At 50.0% G+C, this 16,005-nt stretch overlaps 1 protein-coding gene across 1 annotated transcript; it reads left to right on the top strand.

Moving 5' to 3' along the window:
* The first annotated feature begins 6,896 nt into the window (after positions 1-6,896).
* On the top strand, positions 6,897-15,449 carry GBGT1 (globoside alpha-1,3-N-acetylgalactosaminyltransferase 1 (FORS blood group)). The gene is made up of 6 exons (XM_065418792.1): positions 6,897-6,964; positions 7,497-7,559; positions 10,178-10,228; positions 10,328-10,363; positions 13,244-13,378; positions 14,765-15,449. The coding sequence occupies exons 1-6, from the start codon at positions 6,897-6,899 to the stop codon at positions 15,447-15,449; spliced, it is 1,038 nt and encodes a 345-aa protein (XP_065274864.1).
* The last annotated feature ends 556 nt before the right edge of the window (positions 15,450-16,005 follow it).

Consider the following 16,005-nt stretch of genomic DNA (forward strand, 5'->3'; position numbering starts at 1 on the left):
CGTGAACTTCCTCCCATTGCCCTCCCCACAGCAGAGAGGCCAAGGTTGTATGGGCAGAGGTCCCTTGGCAGGGCATTGTGTGTGGAGGTCATATGGCCTGTGGTGCGCACACCTTGCATGGAAAGAAGAAGGTGAGCTGAGTAATTCCTGGTGACTGAGTTGTGGGGAGACTGTGCGGGACTGTAGACTGCAGGAGTGATGTCCCAGCCCCCAGTGAAGTTAATGGGACCATTGCCACTGATTTCACGGGGGTCAGGAGTTTAGTTTAGGCAGCAGTGAGCTGCGAGAATGCCCACTGTTGCACAGCATAAATCTAATAGTAGTGGGATTCTAGCAATGGTCCTGTGAAAACACCACATGGACACACGAGTTTGAAAGGCCTCCTTCTAATCTTTTATCCATCAATGTCACTGGAGTTGAAGGTGCTGAGGATTGGGCTCCAAACCAGCCTCGCAGTGTCTTCCTGTTCCGCTGCTCTGACCACATGGCCTCTGTTGTGGCTTCCCCTTTTTCTCTGCAAAGAGTCCAGACTGCTAGTCTTCAAAGCACCTCCTGACTGTGCCCCTACCTGTCTCCAGCGCTGCCCTCCTTCTCTCTCTCTCTCTCTCTCTCTCTCTCTCTCTCTCTCTCTCTCTCGTCCCTTCTTCCATGCCGCCTGGCTAACTGCTGCTAAGCAGCCCACTACTTCCTGCCTGCTACAAGCTCCTGGAACCCCGGAGGTTCTGTGACCCATCCAAGCTCACGTGATCAAACCACAGGCTGGTTGGCCTGTGCTGTATTCTGTCTCATAGCCACTTGTGCCTTAACTGTAGGGTGACCTTATTTGTGGGGAAGGTCACCTTTTTGGTTAGCAGACTTTGTCTAATGGAAAGCACCATGTGCCCTTAGAGCTCATCATAAGGCTTTGGAGTGGATGGGCGGGAAGGCCTCTCGGGTCCATCCAGTGCTATGTGTTATGATGATTATACACAGCACTCAGAGCGTCGGAAGGGCGTTTTCATCAGAGTCACTCCAATAAATGCAAGTCATCTCTGTTAGTATGAAACATGGTCATTTCAGTCAAGTCAAAAATTACTTAGACAAGTTAGATGTCTTCAAATCACCAGGGGCTGATGAAATGCATTCTAGAATACTCAAGGAGCTGACTGAGGAGATATCTGAGCCATTAGCAATTATCTTTGAAAAGTCATGGAAGACGGGAGACATTCCAGAAGACTAGAAAAGGGCAAATATAGTGCCAATCTATAAAAAGGGAAATAAGGACAACCCAGGGAATTACAGACCAGTCAGCTTAACTTCTGTTCCCCGGAAGATAATGGAGCAAATAAGCAAGAACAAATCATGTCAAACTAACCTGATAGCTTTTTTTGACAGGGTAACAAGCCTTGTGGATAGGGGGGAAGCGGTAGATGTGGTATATCTTTTGATACTGTCTTGCATGACCTTCTCATAAACAAACTAGGGAAATACAACCTAGATGGAGCTATTATAAGGTGGGTGCATAACTGGTTGGAAAATCGTTCCCAGAGAGGTAGTTATCAGTGGTTCACAGTTGTGATAAATGAAGTGGGGGGTAGCTCCCTTTTATGGACACCCAGCCAGCCAGTTAGCTATAAAGTCCCTCTTGGTGTCTGTTCTTTGCTTGCCTTACCTGCAAAGGATTAAAAAAAAAAAAGTCCCCCAGGTAAAGGAAAGGGAGTGGACACCTGACCAAAAGAGATAATGGGAAGGCTAGAGCTTTTTAAAATGGGAAAAAAGCTTTCCCTTTGTCTCTCTGTTGTTCTCTCTTGGCTGAAGAGATGGGGCAGCAGGAATGCTGTGTAAAGTTTGGATCAGGTATGAAAAATCATCTTCCTTACCTAGAAGGATTCATTGGGACAGGGAATGTTTAGATAGACGCGATCAGGTTTATTTCTTTATTTTGGCTTGTGGACTTCCTCTGTGCTAAGCTCAGGTATTTTTGTTTTCTTTTGTAACATTAAGCTGGACCCCAGAGAGCCAGGCCTGGTGTTTAACCCCTTTTCAGTTGCTCTGTAAAATCTAGCAATAGCCTGATTTTCCAGATGTGTTTCTGTTCTTCTTTTTTTAAATAAAATTTATCTTTTTTAAGAACCTGATTGGTTTTGTGTCTTAAAAAGTCTGTGCGTGTTTTTCAATTAGCTGGTGGCAATAGCTGGGTTTCCCTTTAGTTTGTTTTCTTCCTAACTGTCAGAGTGGTCAAGCACTGGAATAAATTGCCTAGGGAGGTTGTGGAATCTCCATCATTGGGGATTTTTCAGAGCAGGTTGGACAAACACCTTTCAGGGATGGTCTAGATAATACTTAGTCCTGTCTTGAGTGCAGGGGACTGGACTAGATGACTTCTCGAGGTCCCTTCCAGTTCTATGATTCAGTGCCTTTTGGTTGTACTATCTAAGAGCCTGACTGGGCCCCTCCTGCCCACATTCACTGAGTAGTACCTTACTGCAGGAATATTTCCTCGCAATGTTGCCAACCATGAAGGTTCAAAAATCATGAGTTAGACCCCCCCAAAAATCATTAGATTGGCTCAAAAATAAATCTTTTGGGGGCTTTTGATTTGCCTTCTAGTCTTGGAGCCCTTAGGGGAGTCATGTTTTCAAGCTTTCTTTGCAATCAAGAGAGACAGCTTACTTTTTTTAAAACATGCAAGCTGAGATTCTCACCTCATCACAGGACTCCAGGAGCTGAGGCTTGCAGAAAAACACAAGACTCGTCATAAAATCGCACGAGTTGGCAACACTGCACTGGACTCCTGGCAATGCTGAGCATTATGCTCTGTAGTGTTTGCAGGATTGGGCCCTGCTGTTATCGTTATGGGCTGGCCTGAGAAAGAGCTGGCCTACAAACTGCACTGCCCCAGAAATAGTTTCAGAGACACCCCAGTTAGGCACAAATCCCCTAGTGCTCGCCTCTTGCACTGGGGCAGGGAGGTAAACCGTCTGCTACAACTTCTCCAGCCCCCAGCTCCAGCCAGCTCTGTGAATGGGCCTGGGGAGGTATTGTTCTGCCCCTGTATGCACAGGAGGGAGGCAGTGCACACAGTCCTTGCTTCCTCCCCCTCTCCCCCAGCTCCCTACCAGCAAACCTGGAGCTACAATCCAAGCAGGTCTTACCCAGCCATGCTCCCCTACTCCCCTGCCTGGCTACATAAGAACCAGCCAAAAACCTAGCGCTATAACCATTTAAAAAAGCACGTGTTCAAGCTTTGTACCCAGCAGCTTTGCCTATGCTCTGTGACTGCCTGCTGCATGTCTCTGCCACCCTCCCTCTGCTCCCATCCTACAATAGCTTAATGAGGCTACAGAAAAAAATCTTTGCACTGGGTTGGCCCTGGATAAATATAGTGCGTCATTCTCCAGGGCTGTCGGGCCGTCATCGTTTCCCAGCACGACGTTAAAACATGAAACAGGCTGAAAATTGTTGCTCTGGAGATGAGACGTCTTATGCCAAGACTAATCCTGGGCTGAGTGTTTACCCTTGGCGGGTAGTTGTTATTTCCCCTCTAGACACTTTGGCTGCAATGCAGTCCCTGGAAACAACCGCGGCTACAATGCAGCAGCACTCCGTGCTCTGTTACCACGGTAATCAGGAGAGGCAGGTCTGAGCACAAGAGAACAGCAAGAAGGGAAGGGCTGATAGAAAATCTGGTTTAGTTCCTACTTGGGGATCTGCCGAACACTCAGGTAAGCGTCCAGAATTGCCAAGCGTGAATCTATTAGGATTTTAAATGTCAGGATGCCCTGATTTTTCTTTATTGGGAATTGGTGCCATTTCTTGGCAAGCGCTAACTCCTCCTGTCAAGATACTATGGAGATGGGCACCATAGAAATGTGTGTATGATAATAAAGAAACTTCAACTGCTTTCTGCTCCCCATCTCGTAGGAGTGAAATTAGAAATGGTCAGATACTGAGGAGTGCATCTAGTGCATTGCCCACTCTCCCCTGGGCCCGTGCAGGATGGATCCCCATTGTACATTCTCCAGTGCTGCGTGGGCAGGTGATATCCAAGCAGTTTACAGCTAAGGGGCAGCTCCATGGTCCGTCCCCAGCAGAGGCCGCTCTGGGCATAGGCCAGCTAGGCAGCTGTCTGGGGCAGCAGATTCATCAGCAAGTTGAGATGTGACCCACCGGGCACTAGTTGTCTGTGTGCCCCCTGCTGATGCACATTAACAGTTCATTAAAGCACTTTGAGATGGTCCCTCCATAGTGCCTCCCATGCCATCGGCTGCCTTCTCTAGTGTCCTGCCCCATCTACCCCCTATGTCCTATTCCCCACCCCATCTGCCCCATGATCGGCTCTCTGCCCCGTTTTCCTAGCCTCCATGTCCTAGTCTCTCCCTACCCATTTGCCCCTCACTACATCCTGAACCCCACCCTATCTGTCCTCTGTGTCCTGGTCTCCCCCCGGTCCCCATCCCTACCCCATGTCCAGACTCTGGTCCCCCTGTATTATCCCCCCATTGTTCCCCCATGTCTTGCATCCCCCGCTTCTCCCAGCTGCATGATGGGGACTCTCCACCCTGTGACTTGGTGCAGCTCCACCTGCACTAGTGTTGCCAGGCGTCCGGTGTTCAACCGGAATGCCCGGCCGAAAAGGGACCCCGGCGGGTCCGGTTGGCACCACAGACCAGGCCGTTAAAAGTCTGTTCAGCGACACAGCAGGGCTAAGGCAGGCTCTCTGCCTGTCCTAGGTCTGCGCAGCTCCCGGAAGTGGCCACCAGGTCTCTGCAGCCCCGAAGCACATGGGCGGCCAGGGAGGCTCCACACACTACCCCGTCCTGAGTGCCGGCTCCGCAGCTCCTGGTGGCCAGGGGGCTGCAGGGACCTGGCGGCTGCTTCCTGGGAGCTGCAGTAAGCACCGCCAGGACCCCGCACCCCAAACCCCCTGCCCCAGCCCAGTGAAAGTGAGTGAGGGTGGGGGAAAGCGAGCAACAGAGAGATGGGGGATGGAGCGAGTGATGATGGGGCCTCAGAGAAGGGGTGGGGGTCTCAGGACAGGGGGCAGGGGTGTTCGTTTTGTGCCATTAGAAAGTTGGCAACCCTAACCTGCACTGTAGGGTGTCTGGATTGACACCCAGAGGGATGTCTTGGGATGGGGTTGCCAGAGCCCACCTGGGGAGGGTGCAGCAGATGGAGTCGAACGCTGCGAGTCCCAGCACATGGTGCTCTTGGGGGCAGATCTGTAATGCGGGCTTGGGTAGGGCTGCTGGCTCCTTTGGGGCCCCAGTGGCAGGGTCCTTCCAGAGAAGCCTGTTTAAGGAGGAGTTTGCTGCTATATTTGCCCCTCTGTCACCCTGAAAGAGAACCGACTGGGGGTGGGGACAGGGAGCTGCAGGGTTCACGTCTGTCTGCATGAGGCATCCTCTTTGAAACGTGGGTGCTGTTTTAAAGGAACCACTTTGGTCCCATCCCCATTTCTACCAGATCCCGGGTGGGAGCAGGGGTCGCTTACCCACCCACCAGGCCAGGACTGTAGCCAGGTTTAACACCACTGTTTGATCCAGTTTGTGTGGACCAGACTTGAGGGGGCTCCGCCCCTTACATTCCTGCTGGGGTCTATGTCCCCTGATCTCTGGGCCTCACACACAATTGTATAAACTTGGCACCCATGTTAAAGAACTGCCAATGCTCGCAGGGTGCACACTAATAGAGGGGGGCAGCACACTGAAGTCCTGTCTACAAGCCTGCCGGCAGGGGGTGCTGGGGAGAGGGCAAAGGGGGCAGTTGCTCAGGGGCCCAGGCGATTTAAAAGGTTGATTGTCTGGGGCAGCCAGGGGGGAGGGATAGCTCAGTGGTTTGAGCATTGGCCTGCTAAACCCAGGGTTGTGAGTTCAGTCCTTGAGGGGGCCACTTAGGGATCTGGGGCAAAATCAGTACTTGGTCCTGCTAGGCAGGAGGCTGGACTCGATGACCTTTCAAGGTCCCTTCCAGTTCTAGGAGATAGGATATCTCCATTCATTCAGACAGCAGCATGCTGGGCTGCCAAGCCAGGAGGGAAGTGCCTTGTGTTGCCCCATATCAGACCCTCCAGCTGATTAAGGAGTGACTCAGGGTTATGTCAGGGCTACAGAGACATTAGAGATCCATTATTATCTAGTGTATATTACAGCTCTCATCTGTTCCATATTACAGAGTGTTACCTTGACTATGGCAGACCCCAATTTGCCTTCATCTCCTATGCACCTGTGCTGGGATCTTTCTGCCAGGGGCAATTATTGGCCCGTGGAAGTTGGTGTCTACATTCTACAGTGATGACTACATTAGCTCTGATATCACTGAGTCCAGCTGCTTACTAAGCCTCAAAAAGAGATTAGAGCTTTATCTGAACAATTGGCTTCATGCAGGTTCGGATCAAATTAGGAGCGCTATCAACCCTCAGGCCTCAGGCTTCAGGACATAAGCAAATGAGCCAGGATCAGGAAAAACGAGGAGTCCTTGTGGCATCTTAGAGGACCTTATATATAAATATACAGCACATGAAAAGATGGGAGTTGCCTTACCAAGTGGGGAGTCAGTGCTAACGAGGCCAATTCAATTAGGGTGGATGTGGCCACAATAGTCTATTACAGTATAACTAGCCAGGGCATTGTGGCCATAGTGAGGTTTCTCGGATGCAGCTTGGGAAGACTGCTGCAGAGACTAGCTGGACTCTCCGTCTGTTGCAATCCAATCCCTGCTGGATGCCTGGCCTCAGAGAGGATGAATTAGAACTGTGAGATAAAATGAGCTGTCGAGCATGTCATGCTTCCCGGCATGTCCCTTGCTGTGGGATCTTTATACCCGGTTTGAAGACCAGTGCCTCATCTTTTGTCCATGGCCAATTGAGAGCTGCTGGGAATGGAAATTTGTCTTTTTTTTGCTCCACTTTAGGAGAAATGACTTGCTGGAAAGTGGTGAAATCTGTTCTCATACTCTGCCTGATCCTCATTCCCATATTTGTCTGGTAAGTATCTACTGCTGGCCTTACTTACCCACTGACTCAGACTCTAGGAATGCTCACAGGCAAACACTGCTAGTGATGCATCACAAATCACTTGGAGGGAGACTAGGTATTTTATTATTACTATTTATACTTTGCATGTATTTCTGGCCCTCGTATAATGGCTGTCATGCACCATTCCGGAGGGGGCTGTATGTCACCAGTGGGGAAGGGAGCCCTATATATTTAAATGGTTTGCAGTCTGTAAAACACTTTGATGTAAATAATAATAATACTTATCCCTTATGTTAAAGCTGGATCCTACTGGACATCAGCCATTCATGGTGCCCTTTCACATATGAACAGCAGTAAATTATAGTCCCAAAATGTTCACAGAGGGGTATATCCCTGTCCTCTGCATCAGCTGGTGAATTGGCTAGATAACCTAGCAGGCCTTCTCAGTCTCTGTGCAGGATTCTGAGAAAACCTTTGAAAATCCTGTCAAGTGCTGGAAAATGTCTTCCTATCTTTTAATGATTTCTCCTGTTACTTGCAGGATGACAGTCTGGAATGGGCCAGTCCACTACCTTCCATACTACCTTCCTTGCCCAGAAATCTTGTAAGTATCCTGTCTGAGACAGAGCTGAAATGAGGATTTACCTAAAGTCACACACTGAGTCTTGGCAGAGCTGGGACTAGAACTGAGATCATCTAGTTCCTGGTCCTCTTCCCTGCCAACTGGATTATTATTATTTATTATCTATATTGCTGCAGTGCTTAGGAGTCCTAGTCTTGGAGCAGAACCCCATTGTGCTAGGTGCTGTACAAACACAGAACAAAAAGATGGCCCCTGTCCTAAAGAGCTTAGGCCCAGATCCTCACCGGTAGTTAGGCCACTTACTTCCATTGATTTCAATGTGAGTTAGGGGCCTAAATACCTTTGTGAAGCTGGGCCTTACATCTAAGTAACCATAGGACCATAGTGGCCTTCTGTCCTTAGTCAGTGGCCTTAGACAATATCATTCCCCACCCCATGTCACGGTCTATTGTTCTTGTTGAAGATCCCATTACTTAGAAATGGGAAACACAACATTCTGTAGAGAATAAGAATCTAGACCTTTCAGGTTGCTTCTCAATACACCCAGCTTGAAACATTCACTGTCCATTAAGATGTATACGCCTCTGAAAGCCATTTTATACTGGGATCTGTTCCAGCTGATGGAATAGCTCCCTTCCCTCTTCTTTCTTTAACAGGTCATGCGTTCATAGTTTAATAAAGGCACAGAGAGCTGCGTGCAATCACTCTGCAGCTCCCTCGCCTGTAGTTCCCCATCTCCCTCTGGTTTTTTTTTTTTTTTTACACTCCATAACCATGTTTTTGGCTCTGTAAAGCAATTTGGGATACAGAGTGTATGAAATCAAGCAGTTCTGAATGGCTACAAACAGCGCCAACCTGCTGTGTGAGCTCAGCATCTGCCCCTGTTACCTTTAAACAAATGTAGTGCAGCTGGTGGTGAAAGGAAATCAAACCGAGGGCATTTTGGGTAAGCCGTCAGGTAATGAAATCCAAGTAGGCTGTGAATTTGTGGCTTAGTGATGCTGGAAATCACCCCAGGCTGCTTTGTAAATAGGTTTGATGCTGGCTGCAGCAATGCAAGGTGCTGACCACATGACAATGAAAGCTGTGCTAGCCCAGGGCAGATGCGGTTAGGCAGTGATCCGTCAGTTCTCAGAAATATAGGGGCAGGTTCTCTGCTGCCTCTCCTGAGGGGTCAAGAGCAGGGGTAGGCAACCTATGGCAGGCGTGCCGAAGGCGGCACGTGAGCTGATTTTCAGTGGCACTCACACTGCCCAGGTCCTGGCCACCATCCGGGGGGCTCTGCATTTTAATTTAATTTTAAATGGAGCTTCTTAAACATTTAAAAAACCTTATTTACTTTACATACAACAATAGTTTAGTTATATATTACAGACTTATAGAAAGAGACCTTCTAAAAACGTTCAAATGTATTACTGGCACACGGAACCTTAAATTAGAGTGAATAAATGAAGACTCGGCACCCCACTTCTGAAAGGTTGCCGACCCCTGCTCTAGAGCATAGCACCTGTGGGGGAGAGGGCAGAGTAAAGGTGGCTATAAGCTGCCCTCATGCACCCTCGTTCTGGGCAGCTGCAGGGGCCAGGATGCCCCTGACATAAGTTAGAGCAGCTCTGGGGTCTCTAAGCCTCCCCATGGCTGTCTGTGGCCTGGATGCTCTGGGCGTGCCCCATGCCTGCTTCCTATGACAGAGCCTGCAGTGGGGCAGGGGGTAGTGGAGGGCTGTCTACATCGGCCCTCTGCTGCTCCTGTGGCCAGTGGAATTCTCCTGCAGCTCCTCGACAGTCTGAGTTGGAGCTAGAGTCAGCACTGATCAGAATCTATAGTTTTCTGTTTGTCTTCCCTCCATTACAGGTTAGAATTTAGCTTTGATTTTTTGAAGCTGCCCAGTGCTGCTGGGATCTGTAAACGAAGCTGGATTCTTCGTGCCCCTTAAGTTCTCGCCAGTAATGAAGAACTGGAACTTTGGTGTCATGTAGTGTTGTTGGTACAGAGGAGAAGCCGGTACTCGCTCTCCTGGCGCTGCAGGGCTAAGAGGAGGACAAATGTCCTTTGGTCAGCAGATGGGAAGTGCTGAGTAGCACTTCCGCTAGCGTTCCAAGGGGGCTTCAGGGGGAACGCTTGTGTACGTGTGACTGCACGTGAGTCAGGCTCGGATTCCCTGGCCCAACTCGCCTCCCTTTACATCACAAACCCCGTCTCTCCCCAGGTGAAAATTCCTCCAGTAGTGGGGGGTGCCCCAGTGGGTACAGAGCCAGCGATGTGCAGTGCACTCTGACAATCCCTTGCTAGCCTCTATTCCATTGACTTATTGCCCTGAGGCTCTAGCCTTCTCCTGATTTCCCCAGAGAATCTGGGAGCTGTAAAGGACTCCCCGAAAGCCCCCCGTCTCTCCCACCCCATGGGGTTGCGTAGCGAGGTGCCATTTTAAAGGAGTGGTTTCTCTAACTGCTCTTGAAGCTTTACCTAGGGAGGCAATGCGCACAGCCCACCGCCAGGCAATGCAGCATGTGGGGTAGGAGCGACCAGGGCCTGTGCTTTGAGGAGTATTTGGTGCAAGGACCGATCCTGAAGCTGACCTGCCCCGTCGTGTCAAGGAGAATGTACAGACCTTTCCCTCTTTCCTTCTTCTCATGCAGCTCCATGAAACTACAATATGCAGAAGAGAAGCCCGTCCAGCTTTTCCCCGAGTAAGCACCAATCTTTGTAATGTCTCCCCTTTGAAATGCTTTCCCTCTCCTCCAGGCCTAGTCCTCCGTTATTCAGTGGGTTTTTGTTCTCCTCTGCAGGCTATTTTATCCTCAGCCCAGATCACTGGATCAGAAGTAAGTTTCCTCCCAGGACAGCCTGATTCTGCGACACCCCCCCCCACTCCCACCCCCTGATGCGAGTAGCACCACTGACCTCAATTCGGGGTGCTCGGGGGTCTCTCAGGATCGGATCCTTTAAGATGATGGGTCAGGTTGTAATACCCTTAATCGCACTGAATATATGAGTAGGCTAATTGAAGTTAATGAGGCTACTTGTGGAGCAAGATACTACTCAACGTGAGTAACGGTAACAGAATACAGCCTCATGACGACGAATGGATGGCTGTGTTTCATCCCCAGGCTGATGCATGATTTTCCAAGTATTTTGGTGTTTGGTGTCTTTGGCCCCATTCTCTTTTAATCCTCCCCCATTAGCCAATGAGGAATGACTAGTTAGGTGCTCAGATGCTACGGTGATGGGCAACAGTATAAAACCCCAAGAGAGGAAGTTTCAATTCCCTTTGGGTACATCATTAGGATTTGGAAGGATCCTTGCAATGCCTTTCCAGAGTGATGACTTACCAGATTGAAAAGTGCAGTCACTAATCTCCCCCTGGCTTCCCCTCTGCAGGAGTGGGCCCAACCGGAGCAGTGTGTCTGACGCCCCTAACAAGTTCCCTTCATTAGACACCATTTTAACGTGTGTGTGTGTGTGTATCCATCCATGTTTGCATCCCAATTGCTGTTTTGCTAGGATACATTGGGCCTAATTCTCCTCTCGCTCATGCTGGTGTAAATTGAGAGTGACTGCAGTGAAGTCAATGGAGTTATATTGGTGTAAGTGAGAGGAGAATCTGGCCCATTGTATTTTATAGCAGCTTTAGGTGTGAAATGTTTCCGAGAGGGGAGGGGAGCTAATTAGTGATTACACATGCTACCCTGGGTGTATAAATACCATGGAGAATGAGTCACCCAGAGAGATCAAGTGAAGCCCTTTGTAACGAAAGAAAATGTGATACAAGGGATAAACTTACTCCCAGGGTGTCCAAAAATAAGACTTCAGGTAACTGATCTGGAAAGAGAAGATCTTGATTAAATGAATGTGTTTTCTACATACAAAACCAAATTCTATTCTTTCGCCCCCATCAGTTCCTGAATTTATTTTGTCTCGATATCCTTAGACTCCCATAATGTATAAGGAAGTCACACTCAAGGCTCCTCAAACATTGTGTCCAGTCAGACTTTTTAAAAGAAACAGCAGATTCAATGTAAAACACGGGCCACCAAGCTATTCCCCTGGTTCCTTGAACCCAGCTGACATGCCCTCTGTGGCCTTAGGGGATCTAGGCTGGAAGGTGGGGTTGGGAAGACAGCTGCATATTGGCATAGTCCCAAAACATGGCCAAACAAGGCTTCTGTTAAGTCTCCGCAACAAATAGCTGTGGGGCATAGTCTGGAGAAGATTCTGGCAGCCCAGGGCCAGGCCAGCATCATAAAACATATCTCATTAAACACTCCAGAGCCCTTGCACACAGCCCTTAGTATAGGAAGAAGGATAAAATGTAAATGAACTACTGCAGTCAGGAGTAACAGGCCTCTGTTACATGTGCATGAGATGCTTATGCTGCCCAGGTAGAAGAGGGTATGGATTTCACGTAGCTTTGTTGCATGTCTGAATGCTGGGCCAGATATAAAAACAGTAGCTATGATCTGACATATGAAAACTACATTTCCAGGCTGGGATAATACAGTGCCACACCAGATTGTCTTTTCATAACCATGGCAACGGGGCCGTTTTGTTTAATTTTAATAATTTTGCATATATTTTAAATCCATATGCAGCAACCTGTATCAGGCCTGCAACAAACATAAGGAGGGTATGCGTGGCCTCCCCCTGTGTGGAGTTCAGTGGCCCTGTGCAGCGATCCCATGGGCTTAAGTACGACATAAGTGGAGCATGGACCTTTTGCTGGCCCCTCTGTACAGGACTGGATTGCACCCTAGGAGCAGAAATTCAAAGCCTGATGTAGCCTGCTCTGAGGCCTCATGCAATGAGGTGATGGAAATAGCTGAAGAGACTCATACAGTCATGAATAAGGCTGCGTGTCCGTCACAGAAGTCATGGATTCCGTGACTTTTGCAGCAGCCAGTGTGGCTGGCTTAGGGGCTGCCCGAATACTCAGGCAGCCCCTGGGCCAGCAGCAGCAGCAGTTTAGGTGTGGGAGAGGGCTCAGGGCTGGGGGTTGGGGGTGCAGGGCAGTGGTTACTTGGGGGGAGGAGGAAGGCTCTCCGGAAGTGGCCGGCATGACCCCACAACTCCTGACCTTGGCAGAGGGGCCAGGGGGCTCTGCACGCTGTCACTGCTTGCAGGCACCACCCCTGCAGCTTCCATTGGCCGGGAACCACAGCCAATGGGAGCTGCGGAACCGGAGCTCAGTGGGGGCAGTGCATGGAGTCCCCCTGGCCTTCCCTCCCCCTAGGAGCTGCAGGGACACACGGAGCCGGGTAGGGAGCCAACCAGCCCCGCCAAGCCCCTCCCTGCCCAGTGCCAGCCAGGGTCCCGGGCCACGTGCCACCACCTGGTCCCCCCAGCACCAGCAGAGGTCCCAGGCCACTCCCTGCGGTGCCCCCAGACCGCCCCCTCCCCCCAGCACCAGGGGCCCTGGCCCAAGTTTTAGTTACAGGTAAATAGTACAAATCATGGACAGGTCACAGGCCGTGACTTTTACTAAAAATACCCATGACTAAAACGTAGCCTTAGTTATGAAGCCTCCAGGTTGCTGTGAGGGAAAACTCACAATGGGGGAGACTGGCACATTTCATGTATAGTGGAACTTGAAGGGTTAACTATTGACTTCACACATGCATTATCCAGCGTCTCTTTCACGGCTATACTGGGCTCAGACCAAAGGGGACTGTTTCCTTTTGTTTACCGCCCTTCTCTTCTTCCTTCAGGCGCCTGGATGTGCTGACTCTCACACCTTGGCTGGCCCCCATTGTTTGGGAAGGAACTTTCAATTCCGAACTCCTGGACAGTGCCTACAAGCCATTGAACCTCACCATAGGGGTGACAGCCTTTGCCATTGGCAAGTAAGTGTCGCCCAAAGGCTCCGGTTCGTGAGGCAAAAGGCTCCTCCCAGCCAGCATTGTCCCCAGCATTGGTCCTGCCATAGATTGGTGCCCTGCGGGTGTGGAGCAGTGAGACCAAGAGGGTGGAATTAAAGGAGTTGTTCAAGGAAGAGAGAGCAGACTAACACGGTCAGGAACAACCTTTTATGCATGCTCAAGTTTCCCCTTCATAAAAGTAAGGGCCTTGTAGCCTGTTGGTAGCAGTGGTACTGGCTAGAGCCTGGACTGGTGGACTCAGCTAGAAATAGGCATCATCATCATAGTAATACCTAGCTCCTCTATCACAACTGTCATCAGTAGATCACAAAGGACTTTATGCCATTAGCCCCATTTTACAGATGGGTAAATTGAGGCATAGAGTGGGGAAATGACTTGCCCAAGGTCACCCAGCAGGCTAGTGACAGAGCCAGGAGTCTGGTCACCCTACTCAGACTTGATCATCTCCAGAGGCTGGCGTGCAATAACCTACCTTGCCAGCCATCAACCCCCAATTTTAGAGAATCCCAGGAACATCAGATGCAATGTCATGCAGACTTTAAATTAAACGTGTGGTTTTGGTGCTGAGTGTAAGTCAAATTACTCCCCAGTGACTTCCCCCATCTGCCAAACTGGAACCATGCGGGTGATCATTAGACAGTCTGAGAAGAGACCCCTTCTGTGATGGAAAGACCTGCTGCATGCTCTAAGCCAGGAGCGTGTGTCACCTCTGCCCCATACGATCATTTACAGCCCCACAGATCAGATTGATGATGTGTACAGTGCAACGGAGGTGCAATTGCAGTATGTGTAGACACACCCGAGCTAGCTTTAGTCAGGCTAGCTCGGGGGCTAATAGCAGTGAAGCTGTGGAGCACGGGCTGTAGTTGGCTTCTTGGCTGGCTAGTGCATGCTGCAGCCCGTGCTGCCACAGCTTTGCTGCTGTTGGGACCTGAGCTAGCTAGATTAAAGCTTGCTCGTGTATGTCTACACATGCGGCAGTCACACGTCTGACTGTAGTGTAGACATACCCTAAATGGCCACACGAGCTGTAAGGCCACAGAGAAGCACAGTCAGCAATTTTAAAAGCCCATCCCAGATTCTCTGTGAGAATAGCAAGAGCTTGGACATGTGGGATTTCTAGTTCACTTCAGGTAGTTGACTGGCCAACGCATGTTCTTTATTGTCTCTCTGCCCTCAGCTAAAGTAGTGCTATTCCAACCCATTGCACTTGTAACGTGCCCATCGTTATAGCAGTATCTAGGCAAAACTCTTCCTACCACATCATAGTGTATTAAAGACCCCCAGTAACCTGGGCCATGGCCCCTCTGCCCTATGGTGCTATGCATCAATGCCTTTGTGTCTGCACAGGTACACCATGTTTGTGGGCCGCTTCGTGGAGTCGGCGGAGAAGCTCTTCATGAAGGGCTATCGGGTGAACTACTACATCTTCACCAACGACCCCCAGGTGATCCCCAGAGTCCAGCTGCAGCCCGGCCGGAGCCTCAGCATTATCCCCATCAAAAAATACTCTCACTGGCAGGAGATTTCCATGCGCAGGATGGAGGCGATAAACAGGCACATCGCAGAGGTGAGCCACCGGGAGGTGAACTACCTCTTCTGCCTGGACATCGACATGGTGTTTCACAACCCATGGGGGGCGGAGACTCTAGGCGAGATGGTAGCGGCCATACACCCTGGGTACTACAACGTCCCTCGCAGCCAGTTCCCTTATGAGAGGAGGAGCTCTTCCGCTGCCTTCATCCCTGACAGCCAGGGGGACTTCTACTATGCAGGGGCCGTCTTTGGCGGGCTGCTCAAGCAGGTGTACGAGTTCACCAGGGCCTGCCACATGACCATCCTGGCAGACAAAGCCAATGGGATCATGGCGGCCTGGCAGGAGGAGAGCCACCTCAACAAGCGCTTCTTTTCCCACAAGCCCTCCAAGCTCCTCTCCCCGGAGTACGTGTGGGATGACACCAAGCCCAAGCCGCCTGAGGTGCGCCTGATACGCTTCTCCACAGTGAATAAGGACTACAAGGAGATACGGGACTGATGTCAGGCCCTCTTGGAGGTGTCTAGCCCTCTTTTTTAAACCATGCAATCAGGCCCTTGATCTGCTGCCAGTGCGGGATGTGTCCCAGTCAGTGTTTTGGATTGTGGAGCTGGCACTGGGAAGGGCAGGTGGTTCTTTCAGCTCAGGGATGGTGTAAGGTACTTGTTGAGAATGGTGTGATGATGCCATAGTGATGGTGACTCCTTGATCTACTTGATTCCTCTTCCCTGTAAATCTGGGGGCTGCCATTGCCTGGAGGGTGGCCTTTTGCCAAGTGATACCAAAGCTTAGAATCCCCTGTGTGCCGGTTTAAAAGAAAAACACCCAAATTGTAGTTTGGTCTGAGACTGGGCAATAAAACGACCATCACCCCTGTCAAACCTCAGCCCTGAATGGAAAGGGGCAGTTAACTTTCATGCTCCAGAAGTGTCTAATACCTTAAGCAAGGCTCAATTCGTAATTAGCCTGGGGAACTCATTGCCACAAGGTACTGTTGAGACCAAGAATTTAGCAGGATTCAAAAAAAGATTGCACATTAATCTGGATAAGGAGAATA

This window comes from Emys orbicularis, chromosome 18 (genome assembly GCF_028017835.1).
Source record: "Emys orbicularis isolate rEmyOrb1 chromosome 18, rEmyOrb1.hap1, whole genome shotgun sequence".
Classification (NCBI taxonomy): Eukaryota; Metazoa; Chordata; order Testudines; family Emydidae; genus Emys; species Emys orbicularis.

Coding starts and splice junctions, on each gene's coding strand:
- GBGT1 (XM_065418792.1), top strand. CDS start 6,897: ATGACTTGCTGGAAAGTGGTGAAATCTGTTCTCATACTCTGCCTGATC. Junction 10,229..10,327: donor CCCGTCCAGCTTTTCCCCGA/GTAAGCACCAAT, acceptor TCTCCTCTGCAG/GCTATTTTATCCTCAGCCCA. Junction 10,364..13,243: donor CCCAGATCACTGGATCAGAA/GTAAGTTTCCTC, acceptor TTCTTCCTTCAG/GCGCCTGGATGTGCTGACTC.